This window comes from Sapajus apella, unplaced genomic scaffold (genome assembly GCF_009761245.1).
Source record: "Sapajus apella isolate SASKATOON/1434 unplaced genomic scaffold, GSC_monkey_1.0 scaffold121, whole genome shotgun sequence".
In the NCBI taxonomy this organism is placed as follows: domain Eukaryota; kingdom Metazoa; phylum Chordata; class Mammalia; order Primates; family Cebidae; genus Sapajus; species Sapajus apella.
In genome coordinates this window covers 1,320,471-1,348,425 of record NW_022437061.1, presented here as the reverse complement: position 1 = coordinate 1,348,425, position 27,955 = coordinate 1,320,471, and the positions used below count along the sequence as shown (strand labels likewise).

General features: G+C 39.0%; 1 protein-coding gene across 2 annotated transcripts in view; it reads right to left on the bottom strand.

Moving 5' to 3' along the window:
- AFM (afamin) overlaps window positions 1–27,955 on the bottom strand; it is a 48,686-nt gene that overhangs the window by 6,300 nt on the left and 14,431 nt on the right. Inside the window, exons 10-15 of one of the 2 annotated variants that reach the window (XM_032260981.1) lie at window positions 26,594–26,691; window positions 25,111–25,243; window positions 24,143–24,366; window positions 22,418–22,559; window positions 21,220–21,280; window positions 19,763–19,941 (exon numbers count right to left, since the gene is read on the bottom strand). In XM_032260981.1, the coding sequence (XP_032116872.1) occupies window positions 21,260–21,280; window positions 22,418–22,559; window positions 24,143–24,366; window positions 25,111–25,243; window positions 26,594–26,691 (618 nt within the window). In that variant the 3' untranslated portion in view covers window positions 19,763–19,941; window positions 21,220–21,259. Of the gene's footprint in view, window positions 1–19,762; window positions 19,942–21,219; window positions 21,281–22,417; window positions 22,560–24,142; window positions 24,367–25,110; window positions 25,244–26,593; window positions 26,692–27,955 lie in introns of those variants that run through there. The other variant, XM_032260982.1, reaches the window with a different exon arrangement.

Here is a 27,955-nt window from a genome sequence, read left to right as displayed (position 1 = left end):
TCCTCAATGGTCAGACACAGATGAACATCTACAAGCGTCAACACCATCCCAGAAAACATGAACTCATCAAATAAACTAAAGAAGGCACCAGGAAACAGTCCTGGAGAAAGAAACATATGTGATCATTCAAACAAAGAATTTAAAATAGTTGTTTTGAGGAAATTCAAAGAAATTCAAGATAAAACAGAGGAAGAATTCCAAATTCTATTAGATAAATTTAAGATATTGGAATAATTAAAAATAATCTAGCTTCAGCACCCTAAGACAGCACGAAAAATAAGAGGCCAGGCATGGTGGCTCATGCCTATAATCCCAGGACTTTGAGTGATCGAGGCAGGCAGACCGCCTGAGGTCAGTAGTTCAAGACCAGCCTGGTCAAAATGGGGAAACACATCTCTACCAAAAAATACATAAATTATCCAGGTATGGTGGTGCACACCTGTAATCCCAGCTATTCAGGAGGCTGAGGTCAGAGAATTGCTTGAACCCAGAAGGCAGAGGTTGCAAATCAAACCACTGCACTACAGCCTGAGCAACAGAATGAGACCCTGTCTCAAAAAAAATAAAGATAAAAGATTAAAAACAATCAAGCAAGACCCAGCACAGTGACTCATTCCTGTAGTCCAAACACTTTGGGAGGCTGAGACGGGAATATTGCTTGAGGCCAAGAGTTCAAAATCAGCCTGAGAAACGTGGCAAAATCCCATCTCTACCAATATATATATATATATATATACAAAAAGAAAATTATCTAAGCATGGTGGCATGAACCTGTAGTCCCAGCTGCTCAGGAGCCTGAGGCAGGAGGATGACTTGAGCTTGGGAGTGGAGATTGCAGTAAGCTGAGATCACACCACTGCACTCCATCCTCGGTGACAGAGATAGGTCCTGTCTAAAACAAACAAACATAGAATCAAGCAGAAATTCTGGAGTTGAAAAATGCAAATGACATCAGAGCCTTTTAATAGCAGAATTGATCAAGCAGAAGAAAGACTTAGTGAGCTTGAAGAGAGGCTATTTGAAAATATATAGTCAGAGGAGACAAAAGGAAAAAGAATTAGGAGGAAAGAAGCATATCTACAATCACTTAAAAAAATAGCCTCAGAAGGGCAAGTTTAAGAATTATTGGCCTTAAAGAGAAGGTAGAGAAAGAGACAAACGTAGAACATTTATTCAAGGGAGTAATAAAAGAGAACTTGCCAAACCTAGAGAAAGACATCAATATCCATGCGTAAGAAAGTTATAGAACACCAAGCAGCTTTAACCCAAAGAAGTTTATGTCAAGTCATTTAATAATCAAATCCCCAAAGGCCAAGGATAAAAAAAGAATCCTTAAAACAGCAAAAGAAAAAAAAATGCCATACAATGGAACTCTAATACATCTAACAGCAGACTTTTCAGTGGAAATCTTATAGGCCAGGAGAAAGTGGTACCACAGATTTAAAATGCTGAAGGAAAAAAAAAAAAAACTTTTACCCTAGAATAGTACATTCAGTAAAAATATCCTTCAAACATAAAGGAGAAGACTTTTCCGTACAAACAAAAGCTGAAAGCCTTCATCAACACCAGACCTGTACTACATAAATGCTAAAGGGAATATTTCAATCAGAAAGAAAAGGACATTAATGAGCAATAATAAATCATCTAAAGGTACAAACCTCAGTGCTAATAGTAACTACCCAGAAAAAAAAAAGAATATTATAACACTGTGATGCATAAATAATTATTAAGTAGAAAGATTAAATGATAAACTAATCAAAAATGAATATAACAGATTAAGATGGTAGAAAGGAGGCAGGACTAGCTTGCAGCTCCCACTCAGACAGACAGAATAGCATGTGGAGTTTAGTCACATTGTAAACTTTTGCTCCAAGAACTATTGCAGAAGCATACCAGGAAAGCTGAGAGAATTTAAAATCCATTTAAAGGAACTGGATTACCTGGAAGCCTCCCTAAGACACTGGAAAACTGTGAGTCTGTGCTGAGTCTGTTCACAGACACAGATAATTTTGCCTGTGAGCAGGAGTAGAGGACCACACAGCTTAGCACAGCCGAGGAGAAAGTGCGACCAGATGAGCTGGAGAGGCTCACATTTATTTAGTACAGATTTAATGACAAAGGACTACAGCAAACACCATTTGTGCATAATTAACACTGTCAACCTCCCAAGCAGGGGGCAGTCCTGTGTGAATGATCAAAGGTTCCTTTCCAGAAAAATAGGTAAACAAACTTATCTAGATAAATTTCTTTGCATTCCTTTGTTATCTGCCTGCTGCCATTAGCTCAAGGTAAGATTAGGCTGCCTTCAACCATAACCCTTTCCTGAAGCTTTTGCAAAACCTCCTGGCCTTCCAAGAAGGTTTATGTTCTTTTCTATAATTTTTTCCATCACCCTGACTGATCTCCTACATCTCCCTCTTTTCTGTTTTTTGCAACAGGTTTTGTTGATTGAAGAGTACAGACGTGTGCAGCAACAGGTTTGTCAGGCACAGCAATTATAAGTTGTGTTCCGGCTTTGCATCCTACAAGTAGTAAATAACATGAGACAACCATGAGTATAATCAGCAACATTCTTTTCCAATAAAGGAGGAACCCCAAAGAGTGGGGGCCTATCCAGGAGAGAGGTTCTTGCACATCTTTCCATATGGCTGTTTGTTGGGCATGTATGATGTTTGGTATTTAGGGGTTTGGTGTTTAGGGTGTTTAGAGCTATGGTGTTTAGGAATTCTAGAATTTTAGTTTTAAGTTGCTTCATGTCTGCTATTAAATTATGTAATGCTCCCCAGAGGTGTTGTTTTACCTCATCCCAACTATGTACTGATTGAGTCCAAGGTAGAGAGGTGACACAGATATGTTTATGCTCTCACTTGCAGTTTAATTGCTGTCGGAATGACAGTGCATCTTGTAGCTCCCCTACATATTCCAAGGCAGCCTTGAGGACTTGCAGACATGCAAGAATCTTTTGATTTATACCCTGCTATAGGAGAAGTTCATTAGACACATTTCTGGCCAAGTTATCTACAAACATAGCTATTTGTACTGATTCAGTAATACAGGCCACAGCAACACTAGCATTGACTATGGCTGAGACTATAAAAGCTGTTTAAATGTACCTATGAATCTTTTGTATCTGACCTGAGACACATTCTAAGATGGCAAGAGCAGCGGGAACTTGCCAATCATGTGTCAAATTGACTGGTAGGAATGCCTCAGAGTGTCTCCTTAGTACCATGACACTAGTAATATTTAAATCAGATATATTGTAATTAGTGATTACTAGTTCACATGTGGTGAACCAAGCCTGTCCCTGCACTCGGGTCACAAACATGGAGTTTTGGGATGTAATGGAAATATTGGTTCCCATAAGGAAAACATATGGATGGGTAGTGCAAATTAATCACTGATCTGTGTGATTATGAATAAAGTTATATTATGAATAAAGTATAATTGTTACTGGAATTATGATATGTCCCATGTCAGGTGCCAAGGTGTCACAGGTGCCATAAAGTGCCTTGGGTGGCATGGACTCTACTTGGTTTCTGGGATACTCCATCGCCCCATGGACCCAAATCATAGAGGAATGGGTCATGGCTACAATACTGTGATTGATGTCACGATGGATGCGGACATCAGCATGGTTGCCCTGAAAATGGCTGTGGGGGCTCCAGTCTAAGGTGTTATAAGTACCTAACTGGAAGCTACGGACTTGTCCCCCATGACAGACCTCCAAGCCAAAGTGGAATCCATTACTTTCCCAGCTTCATTCTTTAGCACAGGGAGGAATGTTGGGGAAAGTGGCACCGGTTGCATCGCCCGGTTTGAGACTACCTGCTACCAAATATGTTAAGGCATTTCCTTTGCTTTGATGTAGCCATAATTGTGTTTGTGTGGGTATACAGTAAGGATTAGAACTTTCATAACTTACACACTGTGGGAGGATAGTAGAGTGATATGTAGTGTTACCTGGAGCCTTAGTCCAATGTGTGCCATTACTGAGATACCCCACCAGAGGTATGTCAATTCCTCCTAGCAGTCACATCATTAAAGGCTGGGAAGAGAGTGTCTGCCTAAGTAACAGGTGGAAAAAAGGCAGATTTAGAAGATGGGCTCAATAGAGTGTATCAGGTACAGGTAGCAAGCAAAGTGAGAGAATGAAAAAGGAACAAATTATCTGAAGTGAATGGTGTCTGTGTCCAGAGCAGGATTTGCTCAGCCTTCTGAGTTGTCTTCTTTAGCATCCCCTCGGTAATGTTTGGGGGTTGTGTCATTTGAGGAGGCCACATCGTCCCGGTCTGCAGGTCCTGCAGGGTCATTTCCTTCATTTCTGCTACTGGATTGGGTAAGGTTTGATGGGTCATGCTGAAATCCAAAGAGGGCCTGAGAGGGTTTGAACACAAGTATATCCTCTTCCCCATGTCAGCAAATGTTTAGGCCACACCATACATTACTATTCACATCCTTCCATAAAACTGTGGGTTTTATATCTTGAGAGGTTTTAGCAAAGTGCTTTTCTATACCTGATTGAAATTTGTCATTTAAATTTAAGAAATTAAGGGTAAATAAGGCTTGTGCTTGTAGTGTTTCAGAGTCCTCACTCAATTCCCCTTTTGTTTTCCGAACTTATTTTTAAGGGTGAAGTGGGCACATTCTACTGTGGCCTGTCCTTGGGGGCTATACAGGATGCCTGTGGACTTTCAGATGTACCTTGTGTGACAAAATTGTTGAAATTGCAAGCTGGCATAAGCTGGACCATTTTCAGTTTTAATTTTTGTGGGCTACCCCATGAACCCAAAAGTTAAAAGAAGATGTTCAATAACACATTGGGTGGACTCTCCCAGAAGAGCATGTGTGTTAATTAGGTAAGAATTGGTATCAATGTATACGTGTACATATCTTAGTTTTCCAAATTCAGGGATGTGTGTAACATCTGTTTGCCATAACTGATTAGGTTCTAGTCCTCCAGTGTTAACACCTGTAGAAGGAGGGGATGTGAGCTGGCAATCTGGGCATTGAAGGATAATTTATTTAGCTAGTCTTTGGGTAAGCTGAAATTGTTTAGTTAAGTTTCTCCAATTTTGGTGGAAAAAATGATGTGATTTGGGTGGCCTGGTCAAGCAGTGACATCATAACCCACAGGTTTGCTTGATCATTGCTGTAAGCCACTGGGCCAGGCAGTGAGCTGTGAGCCCAAATATGTGTGATAAAAATAGGATGTGTTTATAGATCTAGCAATTGCTGAAATTGAAGAACAAGGGCACACAGGGTGGGCTCGAGAGTGGACTTAATGAGGGCTATCTTAAGGTTCTGCAATAAATAAACAATTTGGGTTTTTCTCTCTTTTCACTTTAGGAAGCTTTAATGCTATAGTCAATATTTTGGCTTTTGTGTTTCAGTCCCCACCAGTTGACATGCTCGTATAAGTTCCCCGATTGTAACTGTCTTTCCTCTGATTGCCAGCATTATTTGCTGGCAGTTGACATTAAGATTTTCATAAGCCAACTGCAACAATAAGATATCAGTGGCCTAGGCATGACTAATTTGTCTCTTAATTGCCTGGGTTAACTGATTGATAATTTCAACAAATGGCTACTGAGGCCCTTGTCAGACATTTACAAAAGATCCCTGTTGAACTCCACTTGCGGGAATTCAATCCAAAGCCCCCAGAGCACATTGAGATGCTTGTGCGTGAGTGTGGGGAACAAAATGTAATTGTTGTTGTATATTGGCAAGGGGCCCCTCCCCAGGTGGATAGCAGCTGTTATGTCTTGCCTGGCCAATTGATTCTGGTTGGCTTGTAGTTCACACTACTCATATTCTGCCTTCCAGAGGAGGTATTGATTGGGTTCTCAAGTTGTTTTAGCTAGTCCCCTGGACTCATATGGAAGTTGTCTACTATGGCTTCAATTAATCCTTTTTGTAAATGAGTTAGCGGCTCCATTTTCTCTAATGCTTTTCTTATCTCTTTATAAGCATCAAAAGAAATAGGTTCATATACCTGATTGCCTTGTCAATCTTGCATTACTGGGCAGGCCAATAGCTCCCCTTCTAATTCCACTTGCCTAAGATAGGGTCCCAGAGCTGTAGCATATCCCTCGTCTTTTTACTAATTTATTGGGGAAGGGGACTCAGGCAAAACTTCTGTTTCCTCTTTGGTATTTTTACCTGGTAATGCCAGGGCTGAGGGAGAAGGAGGAGGCAGTAAGGTAGGTGACACTCCCTCTTCCCTTCCCTTTTTAGGTTCTTATGTGTAGAGCGGGGCCAAAGCAACCCTAAGGCCCATAATGTTAAAGATGTTACTGGGACCTTTTGCCTGTGTTCATGATCTTATTTAAGATTTTTCCCCACTTGTTCCCAGAGCTCTATGTCCAGCATACCTTCTTCCAGGAATCACGGATTATGGAAAACAATCGTTTGCATTAAGTCCCTTAATTGAGCCTCTGAGACCAAAGCTGTACTAGCTTTAAGCAGCTATTTCAATACTTTTATGTACTGTTTCTGTTGTGCTGCTAACTGTTGTCACATGATGAAACCCTAGCCTGAACAATTTCCTCAAACTTGGAAATTCCAAGTGGACTACAATGACCTATGGACGTACTGACCAAGCAGTCGCTTCACGTTCATTTTCAAGGGTTCCATCGAAACTCATTGCAGTGTTCCTCACTGGGGGTACTGGCTGCCAAGTCTGTCCCACAGACTCTGGCTGAGCAACTGATGAACAGAATTTGTAGACACAGGTATTTTGCTTGTGAGTGAGGCTGGGGAAGCACATGGCTTAGCACAGCCAACAAGAAAGTGCGCCCCGACAAGCTGGAGCTGCTCACATTTATTTAGTACAGATTTAATGACAAAGGCCTAGAGTGAACACCATTTTGGGGTAATTAACATTGTCACCCCCTCCCCCAGTAGAGGATGGTCCTGCCTGCAGATTAGAAAAGGTTGGACACTGGATAAATAGGTAAACAAACTTATCTAGATAAATTCATTTGCACTCCCTTGTTCTCTGCCTTCTGCCATTAGCTCAAGGTAAGAGGATTAGGCTGCCTACAACCATAACCCTTTCCCAAAGCCTTTGCAAAACCTCCCAGCCTTCCAAGAAGGTTTGCATCTTTCCTATAATTTTTCTCACCACCCTAACTAATCTCCTACAAGTCCACTTGCTCTCTAAACAGGGAGGCTCATATTCTTGGGCAAGTTCTCAGCCCTTATCACGGGCTGCCTGGAAATATTACTTGGTGCTGTTGGGAGAGCATGGTGGGAGAAAGACTAGCCTTTAAGATTGCAGGCTGCATGGAGTGAGATGAGGCCTGTGACTCCTGGCTTTCCCTCACTTCCCTGGGACCCTGTATGACTCAGCAGAGGCAACCACAATCCCTCTGGGAATATAACTCCATTGGACTGGGAACCACACCCCCAACCCCCACAGCAGCCTCAGCAAGCCTAGCCCAATTACAGACTGAACTCAGACACACCTATCCCTGCTCCCACCTGATGGTATTTTCCTGCTCACCCTGGTATCCAAAAACAAATGTCATAATCTCTTGGGAGCTCTATGGTCCTGCCTACCACGTAAGAAACCTGAATATTTAACCAGGTGTCCTTAGGGCAAGTTTGTATCCTTCCTATACGACTGCAGCTGATGTACTCTTGAAAACACCACCTCCTGGCTGGAGGCCAACCAACACAAAACCAGCACACTAAACAAAAACACAAACAAGGACCCTCAGAGAGCCCACTTCACTCTCCTGCTATCTTTGCCAGAGCAGGTGTGGCATCCATGGCTGTGAGATCTGAAGATGAATCACACTGCAGGACTCTTTGCAGACACTCCCCAGTACCAGCCCAGAGTTCGGTAGCTCCGCTGGGTGGCTAGACTGAGAAGAGCAAAAGCAATCACTACAGTTTAGCTCTCAAAAAGCTCCATTCCGACAGGAAGGGAGAGACCACCACATCAAGGGAGCACCATGTGGAACAAAAGATTCTGAACAGCAGCCCTTGAATCCCAGATCTTCCCTCTGACATAGTCTACCCAAATGACAAGAAATCAGAAAAACAATTCTGGTAATATGACAAAACAAGATTATGTAACACCACCAAAAGATTATACCAGCTCATCAGCAATGGATCCAAACCAAGACAAAATCTCTGAATTGCTATAAAAAGAATTCAGAAGGTTGATTATCAAGCTAATCAAGGAGGTACCAGAGAAAGGTAAAGTCCAACTTAAAGAAATAAAAAGCATAATACAGGATACGAAAGGAAAATTCTTCAGTAAAATAGATAGCATAAATGAAAAACAACCACAACTTCTGGAAATTAAGGACACACAAAAATGCAAAATGCACTGGAAAGTCTCAGCAATAGAATTGAACAAGCAGAAGAAAGAACTTCAGAGCTCAAACACAAGGCTTTGGAATTAACCCAATCCATCAAAGACAAAGAAGAAAAAAACTTTTTTAAAAATGAGCAAAGCCAAGAAGTTTGGGATGATTTTAAAAGTTCAAACCTAAGAATAATTGGTGTTCTCAAGGAAGAAGAGAAATCTAAAAGTTTGGAAAACATATTTGAGGGAATAATTGAGGAAAAGTTCCCCAGCCTTGCCAGAGATCCAAATACAGGAAGCTCAAAGAAGACCTAGGAAACTCATCACAAAAAGATCATTGCCTAGGCACATAGTCAATAGGTTATCTAAAGCTGAGACAAAGGAAATAATCTTAAGAGTTGTGAGGCAAAAGCATCAGGTAACCTATAAAGGAAAGCTGTCAGATTGACAACAGATTTCTCAGCAGAAACCCCACAAGCTAGAAGGAATTAGGGTCCTATTTTTGGCCCCCTTAAAAAAACAATTATCAGCCAAAAATTTTGTATCCAACCCAACTAAGCTTCATAAATGAAGGAAAAATACAGTCTTTCCCAGACAAACAAATGCTGAGAGACTTCAGCACTACAAGCCAGTACTACAAGAACTGCTACAAGGATATCTAAATCTTGAAATAAATCCTCAAAATACACCAAAATGGAATATTCTTAAAACAGAAATCTCACAGGACCTATATAACAATAACATAATGAAAAGAAAACAAGGTATTCAGGCAACAAATAGCACAACGAATAGAATAATACCTCATATCTCAATACTAACATTGAATGTAAATTGCCTAAATGCTCCACTTAAAAGATACAGAGGAGGGAGGATGCAAGATGGCCATTTAGGAACAGCTCAGGATTGCAGCTCCCAGTGAAAGCGCAGAGGGTGAGTGGACGCCGCATTTTTATTGCCCACAAACTAGGAAATTCCCCGGCAGAGGTGCTCCACAGGTCCATGCAGCTGCGTTGTTGGCGCCCCGGAGCAGCGGTTCTCCGTACAAAATACACCGGTCCGGGTGCCCTTTTGGCTGGCGATTGGAGCCACGGGAAGTTGGCCATTCGTCTGTTTAAAAAGGGGACTAAGCAGGGAACCAGGACAGTAGATTCCAGGGCAAAAAAAAAAAAAAAAAAAAGCGCCAGAAACCTCAGTGCCGCTGTTTAAGCCAGTGCAGCGAGTGGCCGCAGGGGAAAACAAACAGACCCCAGCGCCTCTTCAACAGGCGACTGGAACACCAGCTTAAAAAGGCTCTGAGGCAGGGAGCCAGGCGATCAGGCTCGGCTGGTCCCACCCCCACAAAAGAACAGCAACCAGAAACTCTGGATTGAGAGTTTCACAGCAAGTGCAGCTGAACCCGGGACGGTCCAGCTCTGTGGGGGAGGGGCTTCCACCATTACCAAGGCAGCAAACCACTACGGAGGCAGTCAGCCAATGCTGAGGCAGCCCGCCATTGCCAAGGCAACCCACCATTGCTGAGGCAGCCCGCCGTTGCCAAGGCAACCCGCCACTGCAGAGAGACTGCCTCAATAGAGGCAGGCCATCATCACCAAAGCAGTTCTAACTACACCCATATAAACAGAACTGCAGGGAATTTCACTCGGCAGCTGGGCGGAGCCCACAGCAGCTCAGCAAAGTCTCTACAGGCAGACAGTGACTAGGCTCCCTCCTTGCTGGGCAGGGCAGCTCTGAAGGAAAAAAATAAAAAAGAGAGAAGGCAGCAGCATAACCAAAACTCATAAAGACCTAAATCCCTGGGACAGAGCACCTGGGAACAAAAAGCAGTTTATGAGTTCTGCTGCAGCAGACCTAAACGTACCTGCCCAGCAGCTCCGAATGAACAACAGAGCTCACACCTCACCATTTCAGCTCCTATAAAGAAGAGACCGTCTCCTCAATCAGCTCCCTGACCCCTATATATCCAAAGAGGCACCTCATAAAGGAGAGATCAGATTGACACTAGGTAGGTATCCTTCTGGGACAAAGATAGCAGAAGAAGAAAACTGGTAACAACATTTACTGTTCAGCTGCTGCTGCAGGTGAACCCTAGGCAAGCAGGGCCTGGAGTGAACCTCAGCAGACCTACAGCAGAGGGGCCAGACTGTCAGAAGGAAAACCAAGAAACAGAAATAACCACATCATCAACAAACAGAACATCAATCTGAAAGATTTGAGACCCAATCTGAAAGCCAGCAACTACAAAGTCAACAGGTGGATAAATCCTTAAAGATGGGAAGAAACCAGTACAAAAAGGACGAAAACACCCAAAACCAGAACACCTCTCCTCCTACAAGGGATCACAACTCCTCACCAGCAAGGGAACAAGGTTGGATGGAGAACGAGTGTGATGAAATGACAGAATCAGACTTCAGAAGGTGGGTAGTAAGAAACTTCTGTGAACTTAAAGAACATGTTCTAACCAAATGCAAAGAAACTAAGAACCTTGAAAAGAGATTTGATGAACTGCTAAGGAGAATGGACAAAATAGAAAGGAGTATAAGCGAATTGATGGAGCTGAAAAACACAACACGAGAACTTCGCGAAGCATGCACAAGTATCAACAGCCGAATTGACCAAGCAGAAGAAAGGATATCAGAGGTCGAAGATCAACTCAATGAAATAAAATGGGAAGGCAAGACTGGAGAAAAAAGAGTAAAAAGGAATGAACAAAATCTCCAAGAAATGTGGGACTATGTGAAAAGACCTAATCTACGTTTGACAGGCGTACCTGAATGCGACGAAGAGAATGAATCCAAGCTGGAAAATACTCTTCAGGATATTATCCAGGAAAACTTCCCCAACCTAGCAAGGCAGGCAAACATTCAAGTCCAGGAAATACAGAGAACACCACAAAGATATTCATCAAGAAGAGCAACCCCAAGGCACATAATCGTCAGATTCACCAGGGTTGAAATGAAGGAGAAAATACTAAGGGCAGCCAGAGAGAAAGGTCGGGTTACCCATAAAGGGAAGCCCATCAGACTCACAGCAGATCTCTCAGCAGAAACCCTACAAGCCAGAAGAGAGTGGGGGCCAATATTCAACGTCCTTAAAGAAAAGAACTTTCAACCCAGAATCTCCTATCCAGCCAAACTAAGCTTCATCAGTGAAGGAAAAATAAAATTCTTTGGGAACATGCAAGTACTCAGAGATTTCGTCACCACCAGGCCAGCTTTACAAGAGCTCCTGAAAGAGGCTCTACACATATAAATGAACAACAAGTACCAGCTCAACTAAAGGGCAAAACACCCAGCTAGCACCAAAATGGCAGTATCAAATTCGCACATAACAATATTAACCCTAAATGTAAATGGACTAAATGCCCCAATCAAAAGACACAGGCTGGCAAATTGGATAAAAAGCCAAAACCCATCGGTGTGCTGTATCCAGGAAACCCATCTCACATGCAAGGATACACAAAGGCTCAAAATAAAGGGATGGAGGAAGATTTACCAAGCAAATGGAGAGCAAAAAAAAAGCAGGAGTTGCAATTCTCATCTCTGATAAATTAGACTTTAAAGCAACAAAGATCATAAGAGACAAAGAAGGACATTACATAATGGTAAAAGAATCAATGAAACAAGAAGAGCTAACGATCCTAAATATATACGCACCCAATACAGGAGCACCCAGATACATAAGGCAAGTTCTTAATGACTTACAAAGAGACTTAGACTCGCACACAATAATAGTGGGAGACTTTAACACCCCATTGTCAACATTAGACAGATCAACTAGACAGAAAATTAACAAGGATATCCAGGACTTGAACTCAGACCTGGACCAAGCAAACCTAATAGACATTTACAGAACTCTCCACCCCAAATCCACAGAATATACATTCTTCTCAGCACCACATCACACCTACTCTAAAATTGACCACATAATTGGGAGTAAATCACTCCTCAGCAAATGCAAAAGAACGGAAATCGTAACAAACAGTCTCTCAGACCACAGTGCAATCAAGTTAGAACTCATAATTCAAAAACTAACCTAGAAGCACACAGCTTCATGGAAACTGAACAACTTGCTCTTGAATGTTGACTGGATAAATAATGAAATGAAGACAGAAATAAAGATGTTCTTCGAAACTAACGAGAATGAAGACACAACATACCAGAATCTCTGGGACACATTTAAAGCAGTCTCTAGAGGAAAATATACAGCAATAAGTGCCCACATGAGAAGCAAGGAGAGATCAAAAATTGACACCCTATCGTCAAAACTGAAAGAGCTAGAAGCGCAAGATCAAAAAAACTCAAAGTCTAGCAGAAGACAAGAAGTAGCTAAGATCAGAGCAGAACTGAAGGAGATAGAGACACAAAAAACCCTTCAAAAAATCAATAAACCCAGGAGCTGGTTTTTTGAAAAGATCAACAAAATAGACAGACCACTAGCCAGATTTACCAAAAATAAAAGAGAGAATAACCAAATTGATGCAATAAAAAACGATACAGGGAATATCACCACAGATTCCACAGAAATTCAAACCATCATCAGAGATTATTACAAACAACTCTATGCACATAAACTAGTAAACCTGGAAGAAATGGATAAATTCCTGGACACTTGCCTCCTCCCAAGCCTAAACCAGGAAGAAGCCAAAACCCTGAACAGGCCCATAACAGGTTGTGAAGTTGAGGCAGCAATTAAGAGCCTACCACCCAAAAAAAGCCCGGGTCCAGATGGGTTCACAGCCGAATTCTACCAGACATACAAAGAGGAGCTGGTACCATTCCTTCCGAAACTATTCCAAATAATCCAAAAAGAGGGAATTCTTCCCAAATCATTTTATGAGATCAACATCATCCTGATACCAAAACCTGACAGAGACTCAACAAGTAAAGAAAACTTCAGGCCAATATCCAAGATGAACATAGATGCAAAAATCTACAATAAAATACTGGCAAGCCGATTGCAACAGCACATCAAAAATCTTATCCACCATGATGAAGTAGGCTTCATCCCGGGGATGTAAGGCTGGTTCAGCATACGCAAGTCTATAAATGTAATTCACCACATAAACAGAACCAAAGACAAAAACCACACGATTATCTCAATTGATGCAGAGAAGGCCTTTGACAAAATTCAACAGCCCTTTATGCTAAAAACCTTCAATAAGCTAGGTATTGACGGAATGTATCTTAAAATAATAAAAGCTATTTACGACAAACCAACAGCCAATATCATACTGAATGGGCAAAAACTGGAAGCATTCCCTTTGAAATCTGGCACTAGACAAGGATGCCCTCTCTCACCACTCCTATTCAATATAGTACTGGAAGTTCTATCCAGAGCAATCAGGCAAGAAAAAGAAATAAAGGGTATTCAAATAGGAAAGCAGGAAGTCAAATTGTCTCTATTTGCAGACAACATGATTGTATATCTAGAAGACCCCATCGTCTCAGCCCAAAATCTCCTGAAACTGATAAGTAAGTTCAGCAAAGTTGCAGGATACAAAATCAATGTGCAAAAATCACATGCATTCCTATACACCAATAACAGACTTAAAGAGAGCCAAATCAAGAACAAACTGCCATTCTCAATTGCCACAAAGAGAATAAAATACCTAGGAATACAATTAACGGAAATGTAAAGGACCTCTTCAAGGAGAACTACAAGCCACTGCTCAACGAAATAAGAGAGGACACAAACAGATGGAGAAACATTCCATGTACATAGTTAGGAAGAATCAATATTGTGAAAATGGCCATACTGCCCAAAGTAATTTACAGATTCAATGCTATCCCCATCAAGCTACCAATGACCTTCTTCACAGAACTGGAAAAAAACACCTTAAACTTCATATGGAACCAAAAGAGAGCCCGCATAGCAGGAGGCATCATACTACTGGACTTCAAACTATACCACAAGGCTACGGTAATCAAAACAGCATGGTACTGGTACCAAAACAGAGATATAGACCAATGGAACAGAACTGAAGTCTTGGAGGCAACACAACATATCTACAACCATCTGATCTTTGACAAACCAGACAAAAACAAGCAATGGGGAAAGGATTCCCTGTTCAATAAATGGTGTTGGGAAAGCTGGCTAACCATGTGCAGAAAGCAGAAACTGGACCCCTTTCTGACATCTTACACTAAGATTAACTCCAGATGGATTGAAGACTTAAACATAAGACCTAACACCATAAAAACCCTAGAAGAAAATCTAGGCAAAACCATTCAGGACATAGGCGTAGGCAAGGACTTCATGACCAAAACACCAAAAGCATTGGCAACAAAAGCTAAAATAGACAAATGGGACCTAATCAAACTCCACAGCTTCTGCACAGCAAAAGAAACAGTCATTAGAGTGAATCGGCAACCAACAGAATGGGAAAAAATTTTTGCAGTTTACCCATCTGACAAAGGGCTGATATCCAGAATTTACAAAGAACTAAAACAGATTTACAAGAAAAAAACTAACAAGCCCATTCAAAAGTGGGCAAAGGATATGAACAGATACTTTACAAAAGAAGACATGCATGAGGCCAACAAATATATGAAAAAATGCTGATCATCACTGGTCATCAGAGAAATGCAAATCAAAACTACATTGAGATACCATCTCACACCAGTTAGTATGGCGATCATTACAAAATCTGGAGACAACAGATGCTGGAGAGGATGTGGAGAATTATGAAAAATTTTACACTGTTGGTGGGAGTGTTAATTAGTTCAACCATTGTGGAAGACAGTGTGGCGATTCCTCAAGGACCTAGAAATAGAAATTCCATTTGACCCAGCAATCCCATTACTGGGTATATATACAAAGGATTATAAATCATTCTACTATAAGGACACGTGCACACGAATGTTCCTTGCAGCACTGTTTACAATAGCAAACACCTGGAACCAACGCAAATGCCCATCGATGATAGACTGGACAGGGAAAATGTGGCACATATACACCATAGAATATTATGCAGCCTTCAAAAACGATGAGTTTGTGTCCTTTGTAGGGACATGGATGAACCTGGAAACCATCATTCTCAGCAAACTGACACAAGAGCAGAAAATCAAACACCGCATGTTCTCACTCATAGGTGGGTGTTGAACAATGAGAACACGTGGACAGAGGGAGCAGAGCACTACACACTGGAGTCTGTTGGGGTGAAATGGGGAGGGACGGTGGGGGGTGGGGAGCTGGGGAGAGATAGCATGGGGAGAAATGCCAGATATAGGTGATGAGGAGGAAGGCAGCAAATCACACTGCCACGTGTGTACCTATGCAACAATCTTGCATGTTCTTCACATGTACCCCAAAACCTAAAATGCAATAAAATAAATTTAAATAAATAAAATAAAGATAAAAAAATAAAAGAAAAGAAAACTTTTTCTGTTTAATATTTTTTCCAAGCAACTATGACCCTGACAAAATTGAGGAACTCTATGACAATGAAGAAATATTGTTGATGGATTGAATTCATTAATAAATACTGCATTTTTAAACAAGTCATGTCAATCTGCTTGTGTCTTCAAGATTTCAACATGCAGACTTTGTAATAAAGTAATCCATAAACACTCCTGGCAAATGTTGGTCTGCAATACCACATTTCTTAGAAATGATTGTTGACATGCCCAAAGTTCTAAAGTAGAAGGAAAGAATGTAAACATATACTACCACAGACTGAATAAATGGTTAGGGCTCAGGTTCGAATGCTGAGTACATTTTCAAGTCCCTGGGGAGAAGGGGAGTTAAGAGTTCAAGCACTCGGAGTGAACCCAAAAGGATGGGACTTAAGTTATTGAGCACTTACTATGTCATGTTATGTGACTCTCAGATAGTTAGCAATAGTACTATTTCTTGAATGAGAAATTAAGACTCAGAGTCACATAATTTGTTCATGGACTCACTGGTAAAAATTCAGGTCTGTCTAACTTTACAGCTCACACCACCCAAGAGCTAGTCTTAAAGCTGAGATACCAATATCCCTCAGCTATTATCTGCTTTGCCTATCAATCAATTCTTGGGTCTAAGGCAGGAAACAAGTAATTACTTATTAAGTGACAATTTTAAGATGCCTATACATGTAAAGTTTAAAATTTTGAAAATGGGAGACCACGAGTTATTACGTTAACCATTCTCTTTTCAATTTCTTCATTTTTGAATGGAAGGTTTGGACCAAATAATCTCTAAGGCTGACAGTATATTACTTGATTCTGCTACCCACATATTCTCAATACCAGTTTTCTAAGCAAAAAATATATCACAAGTGAGAGAGACGTAGTATCTGCCTGAAAAACAACCCCAAAACATCTGTTATTATTTAGGTTTGGGACACATTGGCTTATTGTAAAGAATACGAATGACCCAGGGTGACAGAAAGCCCACCAAGGTCAGCAAAGGGAAGACTGTCTTTGGCAGGTCTCCATCATCTATTTTGGGGTCCTCTAAACAGTCTTCACATTAATTATCTCTTTTGTCGTGTATCCTTAGAGCTGTTCCCTTGAAATCTTACTCTAAACCTCCTAGAACTATCAGAAATGTACCTATTAAACTAAATACAATCTTTTGCCAAATCCTTTGGATGAATGCTCCAAGATTGTCACCCACTGCAGACACCACTGTCTGATCACTGCACTCTTTATCTCTGAGCTTAGGCTCAGTCTTAGAAACACAGCACAATGCTGCAGGACAGCCACTACCAGTTGATTGGAGTTAATGCTAAAAATTTTTTAACAACTTTTATGTGTGCTAAACTAATTTTTTCTTAAAAAAAAAAAAACTGACCAAAATTAGCTTTCCATGGGAACCCTTCTTCAGAGACACCTGCACATTTACCATTAGTAAGAGATTCTTGACAATATTTAAAATGTTAAGTCCTTTATTTGTAACTAGTGGTAGAATTCCAGACCACAGGAAAGACAAATAGCAAGGATTATTTAAGAAAAGGCAATGAGATAGCTTTTGTGATACCACTCAATAGACGCCACCACAGAACTGACTCTACAAGAAAGTAAGCTCTTCAGTCTGGCCTTTAAGATAAAATATGGAAGGTATGCAAGTACAAGATGCAGTGATGATTTTTAATAAATACTATTTTCATAGAAAACTTAATTCTTGCCCAAGTCATAGAAACGGAGTTCAAAGAGGCCTTAAAAAGACTGTGACTATATCTCACCAAAAACCCAGGAGGTAGCTGCTCATGCGCATGCATTCTTGGCATTCAGTATTGTACCAGGAGGCTTATCGTATGTATAAGCATCTCTAGTGTTAGAAAAGTTTTTTCTGCATCAAGTCCAGGTATGTTCTATTCATTGGTATGAGTTCTGTCCAAGTAATGCAGAGTAAGACTAATTCATGCCCACTCCAAATTCCCTCTTCTTCCAGCAACTATGTCTTTGGAAGAAGCCACTCTTCTCCCTCTGTTCCTGCTTTGATTAATGTGTTTTCTGGCATAGCAGTAGAGAAAGAGTTGTAAGGTAGTTTCCACTGCCATGATAGAAACTTTGTGATGGCGGCAAGTTCCTGAGTCCCTGATTTCGTATCTTCTTCTCTGAGCACAGTATTGAATACATAGTAGAATCCAGTATTGGGTATATAATTAAATTTATTAATTATCTTTTGTTTCACTTCCATTTTCTAAATCTACCATCTATTGTTTAAGGAAAACAATACTTCCTTGTAATCCTTATCGGTAAATGAGAGTGTTTGGAGAAAATGGTTAGAGGACAAAATAGCTTTATAAGTTAAACACCTGTTATCTGCAGGCCAATGTGTTAAGTACTTTTTATAGTAATTTAATTCATCTCTCTACAGCTTTTGTGGCTTGATATTAGCCCATCCTACACAAAGAAATAAGTGTCATAGAGTATAAGGAACTTATCTTGGACTGAACAGTAAATTAATGGCAGTAGGGATTTGAAGCACCCGTCCCCATCGCCTTCTCACTCTGCACCTTCAGCTTAGCGTGAGTGCCTGTACAATGTGCACCCATAGCACAGGCCCTGCACCTATGACATTGAAATGCAATTGCATGTTTCCTGTCTCTCTCCCTTGCTCAGCAAGAAAAAGGAATCAAGTCTATCTGGCTCATATGTATATCCACAATGTCTGACACACAATGGAATTCTAATAAATATTTGTCGAATAAATCAATGAGAATCCCAAAGACGATGCTCTAAACAATATACCAAAAGAACTCTATGAATATCTTCATATATTATCTATTAAGGGGCCATCAACTTCAAATTTAAACATTGGTATGCAAAATGTCTTCAAAATTTAGAGAACCATCAGGAGAGCCAAGCCATGAGTCCATGACCAGTCTTCATTTCTTGAGTTACTGCTCCTTTGATAACAATGTCAAGCATTTATACCACTAACATAACAGGAATTTTGGCTTGGAATGCAGGGAGACAAACACCATTGCCATTGTTGCCTTGTACAATCTTCCACCTCTCTGAATAACAGATTTTGTCAGGCATGCATTTTTAAGTTCAAGACCAGCCTGAAAAACATAGCAAAAATCCATCTCTACTAAGAATACAAAAATTAGCACATTCCTGTAATCCCAGCTACTTGGGAGGCCATACCTAAGAGGTAGTGTATGCAATGGTTAACAATATTGTTCCACGAAGCTGGAGGCATCACACTACCTAACTTCAAACTTTAAACTAAATAGCATGGGAGCTAAACGTTGAGTACACATGGACATAAAGACAGGAACAATAGACACTGGGGACTACTACAGAGGGGAAGGAGAGAGAGGGATGTGGGTTGAAAAACTACCTATTGGATACTATGCTCGCTACTTGAGTGATGGGATCCATACTCCAAACCTCAGTATCATGCAATATATACATGTAACAAACCTATACATGTACCCCATCTCTAAAATAAAAGTTGAAATGATAAAATATATAATATTTATATAATTCTGGAACTATATATTGTATATTTTATAATATAAAATAATACATATTTATAATATATTATAATAATATAATATATATTATTATACATTATAATGTACATGCTATATACATATATATAGTTCTAGAATTAGAGAACCTAAATTCAAACTCTGGTTCTGCCAATTACTAGTTATATCACACTGAACACATTAGTTTATCTCCCCAAATCTTAGGTTTCATGTTTGTAAAATAAAAATGAAAACAATACTTACTCATAGAGTTATTAGATTAAATGAAATAATGTATGAAAAGTAGCTAGAACAATGTTTGGTTCATTGAAAACATTCAAGTAGTAGCAGTATTTGCAGCAGTAAAGGCACATGCCCAAAATTATCGGTTTTCTTCCCGGTAGTGGCAAGGACGTCTTAGAGCACTGTGCCTACACAGTTGCTATTCAGACTTCCAACTTTTCGTGGAGTAGGGAATGGTGCAGGCTTGTGAGCAAAAGATGCTGATGGAATGAATGAATCATGATTGCTTAATTTTGTGATCATATTGGTTTATAACATCAGTCTGAAAAATAACTTTACAATTGTGTGTTTATTGTTTGCTGCAATATATGATTTCAGGGGACAGTTACAGAAAAATTATTTTACTTTGTTCTCAGGAAATGAGATTCATTACCACACAGATAGGAAGCCTGTAAGTTGGTTATCCCTGGAAAGAAAAAAATAGTGTTTCATGCATCAAAAAAATAGGTAATGTTATAACTTGGATGATAGAAAGTCATATATTTGAAAAAACTATTAGGGGTAATTGTGCTTTGCTTCTTGTAGATCCAAACCTACCTTCTCTTGAGGTTCAGGTCTCTCTTCACTGACACTGTATATAATTCCTATATCTATGCAACATTTTGTTGCTAAAGTTTGTATTTCAAGTCTTACATAAACCACAAGGGAGAGGACATCTTTATATGTCTTTCTGAAATCACAAACATATTGCTTTTTGTTTATGTAAATGCTATAGCAATACTCTTGGTTTGTATGTCAATCATATCTCAGTAGAACAATATTCTTAAAAGATGATTGGAAAGGGTCACTGATGCCTGTCTGCCCAGCTCAGTCCCCAGGGAGTTTACCCCTCTTCTTTCTGTTAGCATTCAGAGATTCCATCATCTCTCCTTTGTGGTCTAGACAGCTGAATATATTAGTAGGAAGGCAGAGAACTTAAGTATCTTTCCGCTATCTAGAAAACTGCTTGATAGAAATCACACCAGGATCTTTGTCATGATAGAATTGTTAGCCAATCACATTATATGACACTTAATAAATATCATTTCCTTTCTAGTTGTTACCTCCTCTTTTAATTGTAATGAGCTATTTAGACCAAAGGCAAGGTAGTAATTGTTTAAGTTGACAGTAATTCTAAGGTAATTAAGTAATCATCATGAGTTAGGGTTTTATACTGTTACGACAAAGTAGTTTTCTTAATTAGTTGTTCATAAGATACATTTGTTTAGTTGCAGTTAGCATTAATATTTCACAATTGACTGTTCTGTCTGCCAACTTCTACAAACCATGATGACATGAAGTATGAAACAGATGTCATTGAAGTCTCTGCTTTTCAGAAGTTTTACACTTCTTTGAAAGTCCAACATGGTAAACATAGGTTACTGTGTTCTGTGCCCTGGCTAACAATTCCAGTATATGAGTAGGAATTTAAATTTTCAATAAAATATTTCATTTCCAAAATAAAAAGTAACAAAATAAAACTACTTGAACAGCAAGAGAAGGGCTAGCACAAATGCAGCATTGCCACCCTATAAGGAGTGGCTGATACCCAGAAAAACACAGAAACAATATTGGAATCTGTTAGCTGCATGTCTGGTTCATGTAGGATGAACCAGAAATAGACAATGAAGCAGGAAGGAGAAAAGGCAGGATGATGAAATAAGCCACAAATATGTTTGACATTAGATTGAGGCAGGGGTATTACCTTTGGAGCTTTTTACTTTAGATATTTCATGCATCTGGCTTCAGGTGACAATTTTTGGACTCTGAGGTGGGGGACAAAAATAAAAATATATAGCAAGAAAAATTTAAGACACTAATTTAAATTTCGATAGGCAAGCTCCCCTGAATTTTAAAGAAAATCAAACCATTCCCAAATTGTATAGGGAAACAGTAAACATTCTTATTTCTAGTGAACTTGAAATAGACACCCAAAGCCCCTTTACAACCTGCCAAAAAATTCATCTTTTTCTTCACGTGGTCCTAATGTACACAGTCACTCAGATAAATGCTAGATATTAATATCCTCTAATTAAAATTAAGTATATTTTTTAAAACTAACAATGTGCACCCCACAAAAATTTCCACATACTAAGTGTCACTCAGAAAAGCAGAGGGCTCACAACCAGAATGAACGCTGTGTGTGAGTCCGTGTGCCTGTGCCTGTGAGTTTACATGAATTATGAATTTGAAGTGGAGTGAATGTTCCTAGAAAAGAAACAGTGAGAAATGAAGTTGGAAAACAGTTAAGAGACATTTCCCTGGAGCCATCCATTGGGGCTAACATTCACAGGTTGCTGAGATTCACACCACACCAAATGGCTACAAACTACCTTCACTGGAGCGAGAGTTAGCAGGGGGCATTTCTCCCTTTTCTCCCCTACTACCCTTACCCTCCACTCCCTCATTATTCTCTACTGTGGGATGTTAGCACAAGGCCTGGGAAAGTGAGGCAGCCACTCCTACAAAGCTTCACTTTTTTATACCCTTCCTGCTCCACTTCATTTGGAGCTGCTTATGATTTCCTTTGCAAGTTGCTTTGACTCTGTCTTATTAAGATAATGAGTGGTTCAAAACCAAAAAATAAGAACCAAAGATGTAATTCAGGGATAATTATTACCATCCTCATTTACAGATGGTGAACTGCCATTCAGTTTAAGTTGCATGTCTTACAAAACTGCTGGGGTTAGAACCCAAGTCTTCCTGATAGCTTTTTCTGTACTACGGAGACACTGCTCAAAGTGTATTTCAGCAATGTCTGCATATTAGTTGTATAGCAATCGTGCTCTCAAATATAGTCCTGGTAGACACTGCAGAGAGGAAGCAGGGTCGTGCAGGGTTCTGTTTTATTTTATTTAACCAGGAATACCAGTTGAATTTCAGTTGAAAAGAAATAAAACTACCTCTTTATTAAAGCAGACCAACTTCTCTTCATCCTCCTCTGCTTTGCAGCACTTCTCCACTGCATTTCCGAAATTTGTTAACAAAGACTGCAGCTCCTCATTTGCGACTTCATACTTCAGCTTCACTATGTTGACAAGAAACCTGTAGCCGAAAGATGTCAAATAGAATTAACTAACAATCTCTTTCTGAAGCATCTCCACTCCAAAATGCTTGTTACAGAATCACATGTCTTGGGTCTCAGCTTGGGTGAGAGTAAAGAGTTGAAATATCCCACTTTGAATGGGTCTACTGAAACTTTCCCATTAAATTTAGAGAATGGTTTCCACAGTAACATTCTTTAAAGGGTTGTGTCACACACAAAATTATATAAAAAATATTAACAAGGAGGAAGAGAGAGACAAAGAGAAGTTGGTTAAGGAGTACAAAAATACAGTTAAATAGAAGTAATAAGTTCTAGTATTCAAGTATAGTGGGGAAATTACAGTTAAAAATAATTTATTGTATATTTCCAAATAGCTAGAAGAGAAGAATTGCAATGTTCCCAACACAAAGAAAAGAGAAATATTTGGGGTGATGGATATTCCAATTACCCTGATTTGATCATTACACATTATATGCAGTTTTCAAAATATCATATGCACTCCCAAAATATGTACAATTATTATGTCAGTTGAAAAGTGATGTCAAAGAAGCAATTGAAAAAAATAAACTATGACAACTAAGTGTGACAACATTCATAGACAATAGTGATTTCCTTAATTTCTAATAACTTCTAGAATTCCAATATTCTAGTAACGTCTAGAATTCCAAACTTCAGGTGGCAAGCCATTGGTGTCTTAAAAGCACATTTTAGAGTACATTTTTAGAGTAATTATTTAAGTAATAAAATTTTTATGCACAAGATTAAAAAGGATAATGTAATAAGTCCTGTGTGCCCATGTGCCAATCCTCAGATCTAAGAATTAACAAAAGTTTGCATTTTCTCACTTTCATTTTTAAATTGAAAACAGGATAGTTTAAAAAAAATACTAAAATAGACAAGACTAGACTAGCGTGGGCTGGAAAATACAAGAGTGTATTGCACTGTGAATCCGTGAATATTGCATATAATCAGAGTATACTATTTAAAAATGAAAACAAATATTAGGCATTTATTATGTGAAGTATTATGGTATACATGACTACCTCTGATCTTTCCAGAAAATTCATGTCCAAAACAACCTTCAGTCCCTCATATTCAGTAGCTGAATGTTGTCTCCACTACATTTGAGGCAGACTCTGTCTAAATCCAAAAAAAAAAAAAAAAAAAATAGGTCTAATTCCTTGGCATTTTAAGACATTTGTTGAGAAAGTACAAGTAAACTTTCTGTCCTTTTGGGCCTCTCCTTTTCAAACATTAAGTGATATTCTCCAGGCATTCTATCAAGTAAATGAAATTCATTATCAGCCTGCCTATGAGTCTTTCTGCCGGCTGCTGTAACCTTCCAAAGGTGATGTTAGACTTGGACACTCCAAGTCTCTTTCAAATGAAAAGACAAGCTAGATATAAATAATGTCAAAAAAAATATGCACTAATATTTTTCCAAATAGAAGAGCCTGGACAATTTGGTGGAAGGAACAGGATTGTGATATCAAAAACACACATCCACTAGATAAACTTTCTCGCTAATACGTGGTATGTCTTCAAACTGAAGAAAAAGAGGAATGGAAGAGATTGTTTGTACCTGTCTGTCTTCTTCTGAAGCTCCTCATTCTGAGATTGACACATGTCTGTGTGAAAGGTAAATAAATCTTGAGAGAAAGGTGGAGGCACATATGTTTTATGAGCTGTCAAACTCTCAAAGCAGGGCCCTCTGAAGGCAAAGTTTGATTTACAACAGTGGTCCACAGCAGGGTTGATAGTTCGATTTTCATTTACTCCACATAACTCTCCAAGAACTAAATCTGCCTGTACCAACAAGAGTTACAACTCAGATATGATCTTAAAAGAATGGAATTTTTAAAAATATGGTTAGATGAATAGTTAGAACATTCTAAGATCACTGTTAACCTTACTCAAAAAACACATGCACTCATAAAATATCACTATGTATAAAAAAAAGTAGAAGCTAGGGTCCTAAATGGCATTGTGACCAAAATCCAAGTCAGAGCAACTTAGATCTTAGATGCTTACAAATTAATTTCTTCATAATGTATAAACAAGCTTTCAGTTGCAAACAGACAGCTGCAAACAGCCAACTGAAATCAAACACTGTGGTCCTTGGGTTTTTTCCCCTCCTGGAATCTCCCTCAGGGTACTCACCACCCCAGCCCTAAAGAGATGTATTCAATGCCTGACTGCTGGATGAAGCAACTGGGGCAAGAGGAAGAATCTGTAATCTTACTTAAAATTATAAAGTTTCCTGTATCATTTTGAAACAATATTATGATTCCTAAATCATTTATCCTAACAAATCCCTTCTAATATAATGAAAAAAATCAGAAAGATAATTTGAAGAACTCTCCAAAAATAATTAAGACGTTCTCTTTTACTTCTTAGGGTTTTCACAAAGTGAACCAAAAGGAAAACTTGACAATTTTTGCTTAACAATATTAAAAACAATAAAGAAAGGAATGTGGATAATCACTGTAAATCAATGAGTGCAAATATTTTTTCTTTTAAAGAAGAATATGGTACACAGGCCACGCTCACCAAATTTTCAACACAGGCAAACTCTTCACTTAGTGTGCAGCAAGTAGTGAAAACTGTCACCATTTTCTTTCCAAGAGAGACCAGTTCTTCAGTGGAGAGCTGAGGAGCTATCTTTGTGAGTCTAATAAGGTAACTGAAAGAACATTTGTCTGTTTGGTTTTGAACGAAAGCAGATACCCATTTTCCCTTGAATTACTGCTGAAGTCCAGACCCTTCAAGGCTAGGGACAACCAATATAAATGCAACATGAACCTTAGCTCTCTTATAAAATAGAGAAATATGTCTTTACTTCCTGTTTTTCTGCACCTTGCTTCCTATATCTATTTTAGCTTCCTTTCTAATTTCATGGATGTATCAGAAGCTCTTAGATTTGCCTCCCTGTGTTTTCTTTGAGCATAGGAGCTCCTTGACAGCAAATACATTGGCTAAAATCCTGCTTAAAATCCTTTGCATCATTAGAAAATATTTTAAAGAAAGAATTTAATCCATATATGTTGGAAAAGAATAATCTGAGATGAAGGAAATTAAGATTTTTAATGAGCTTAGTTCAAATTGTCAGCTAACAGCCAAATTGCAGAAATAGTAAAGGTTTTTTTATTGTGTTTTTTAATTGTGTTTTACTTTGATTTGAAGATGTTTAGTTTCAATAAATAATACATTAGCATGAGGCCAGGTGCAGTGGCTCACTACTGTAATCCCAGCAATTTGGAAGGCAAAGGGGGGATGGATTGCTTGAGCTCAGGAGTTCAAGACTAGCCTGAGCAAGATGGCAAAACCTCATCTCTACCATAAAACACAAACATTAGCAAACATGGTGGCTCACATCAGTAGCCCTAGCTACTTGGGAGGCTGTGATGGGAGGATCACTTGAGCCTGTTAGGCAGAGGTGGCAGTGAGCCGAAATCCCACCACTGCACTCCAGCCTGGGTGACAGAGAGATCTTGTCTCAAAAATATAGAGTAATAATAATAATATTAATAATAAAAAAACACATTGGCATAATAATTGAAACAAACTGCAATATTATTCACAAATGCTCACCAGAGCACTAAAAAACTGAGTATTAAAGTGTTGGGCAAATCCAGAATTATTTCTATTAACTCAGTTAAGATAGCCTTTAAGGCAAAGCAAGGCAAACCATCTCTTCCCCAAAGAAACTGTAACAACCTGAAATATGCAATGTCCCATTTTCAAATGGGTGAGGATCCAGGGATTCTAGATTGGCAGTGAGAAAGCCAATGTCAAACAGAAACCAAAGCATTGGAGAATCAATATCTCCAGAATCCTGTATTTCTTTTATTTTTAGCTTCATTTCTAATAAAAGATTGATGTGACAGTTCATTAATTCTTTGATTTAAAAAAATTCCTCCAAAAGTTTATGAATTGGCTATAACTGAAAGACTTGAGAGCTAACTTTTTTTTTACTTTGAAGGATTATTGAATTCTGGTAATAAGTGTTAGCCCACTTGCTCAAGCAACCTACTGGTATTTCAAACCATCCTTCCCCAAATTCTGGGAATGTTTACATTCTTGTTGTATCTTCTTAAGGCTTTTCTCAGTTGCCTCATTGAATTTGTCTTCCTGAAAATAAGAATAATCATGGTTTAAGAACATTTTATCTAAAATTTAATCATAAGCTTTATATCAATGTGTAGAATAGCATTTCTTATTTCTAAAGTATTTTCAAACTCTCATTATTATACTAAATTCAGGGCACTTTTTGTATATGTGTGTCAGAATTTAGTTTTTTTTAGTTATATATATATTTTTTTTTTGCTAAATTTAAAAGTCCAAATTTTTTATTATCATCTTGTACATATTTCAGAGCCTTCTAATTTACAAAATAGAATTTAAATTGCATGTTGACACTAATGACATTCAATTCTCACTTTGAAGTGGCCAGGGCAGTTGTTATCTCCATTTTTAAATAAAAGCAACTGGCCTTGTGAAATTAAGTGACTTGCTCAGAATGCCCCAGCTTATAAGTGTTGCTACAGAACATTTTAAATCATGTTGCTCTTTATGATTTTTTCATTGTTTAGATTTGAAACTTAAAACCTCAAACAGTTTTCTTCAAATATTTGATGGACTCTCTCTTACATGACATAAATTGGACATCTATTGAGTGGCCACCAGAGACAGAACTAAACAACACTGGATGGCTGCTGTGGAGCAAACTGTATCTCCATGGACAGAGAAAATTTGCTAGTGCTATGATTAATTAAGGATCAGAAAAAGATCACCTCACTGGGGACAGTTACAAAGCTGGGGGCTAAGACTTATTCCATTGCTCAAATTTGAATGAGTATAAACTGATGTTTGTGGCAAGCGAAAAAAAAAATGGTTTAATAAAGCAAAAGTAGCACATATCAAAGTAATGAGAAATAAATAAAAAATGTTAAATTGTTGATTTCTATAATATATAAGAAATACATATGAATTTATGTGAAAATCACTAATTTTAGTAAGAAAATGGGTAGCACACATGAACAGATTTTTCAATGAAAATGTGTAAATAGTGGGCTGAGTGCAGTGGCTCATGCCTGTAATCCCAGCACTTTGGGAGGCCAAGGCAGGCGGATCATGAGGTTAGGAGATTGAGACCATCCTGGCCAATACGGTAAAACCACGTCTACTAAAAATACAAAAATAAGGGCGTGGTGGTGCGTGCCTGTAATCCCAGCTACTTGGGAGGCTGAGGCAAGAGAATTGTTTGAACCAGGGAGTCAGATGTTGCAGTGAGCCTAGATCACGCCTCTGCACTCCAGCCTGGCAACAGAGCAAGACTCCATCTCAAAACACACACACACACACACACACACACACACACACACACACACACACA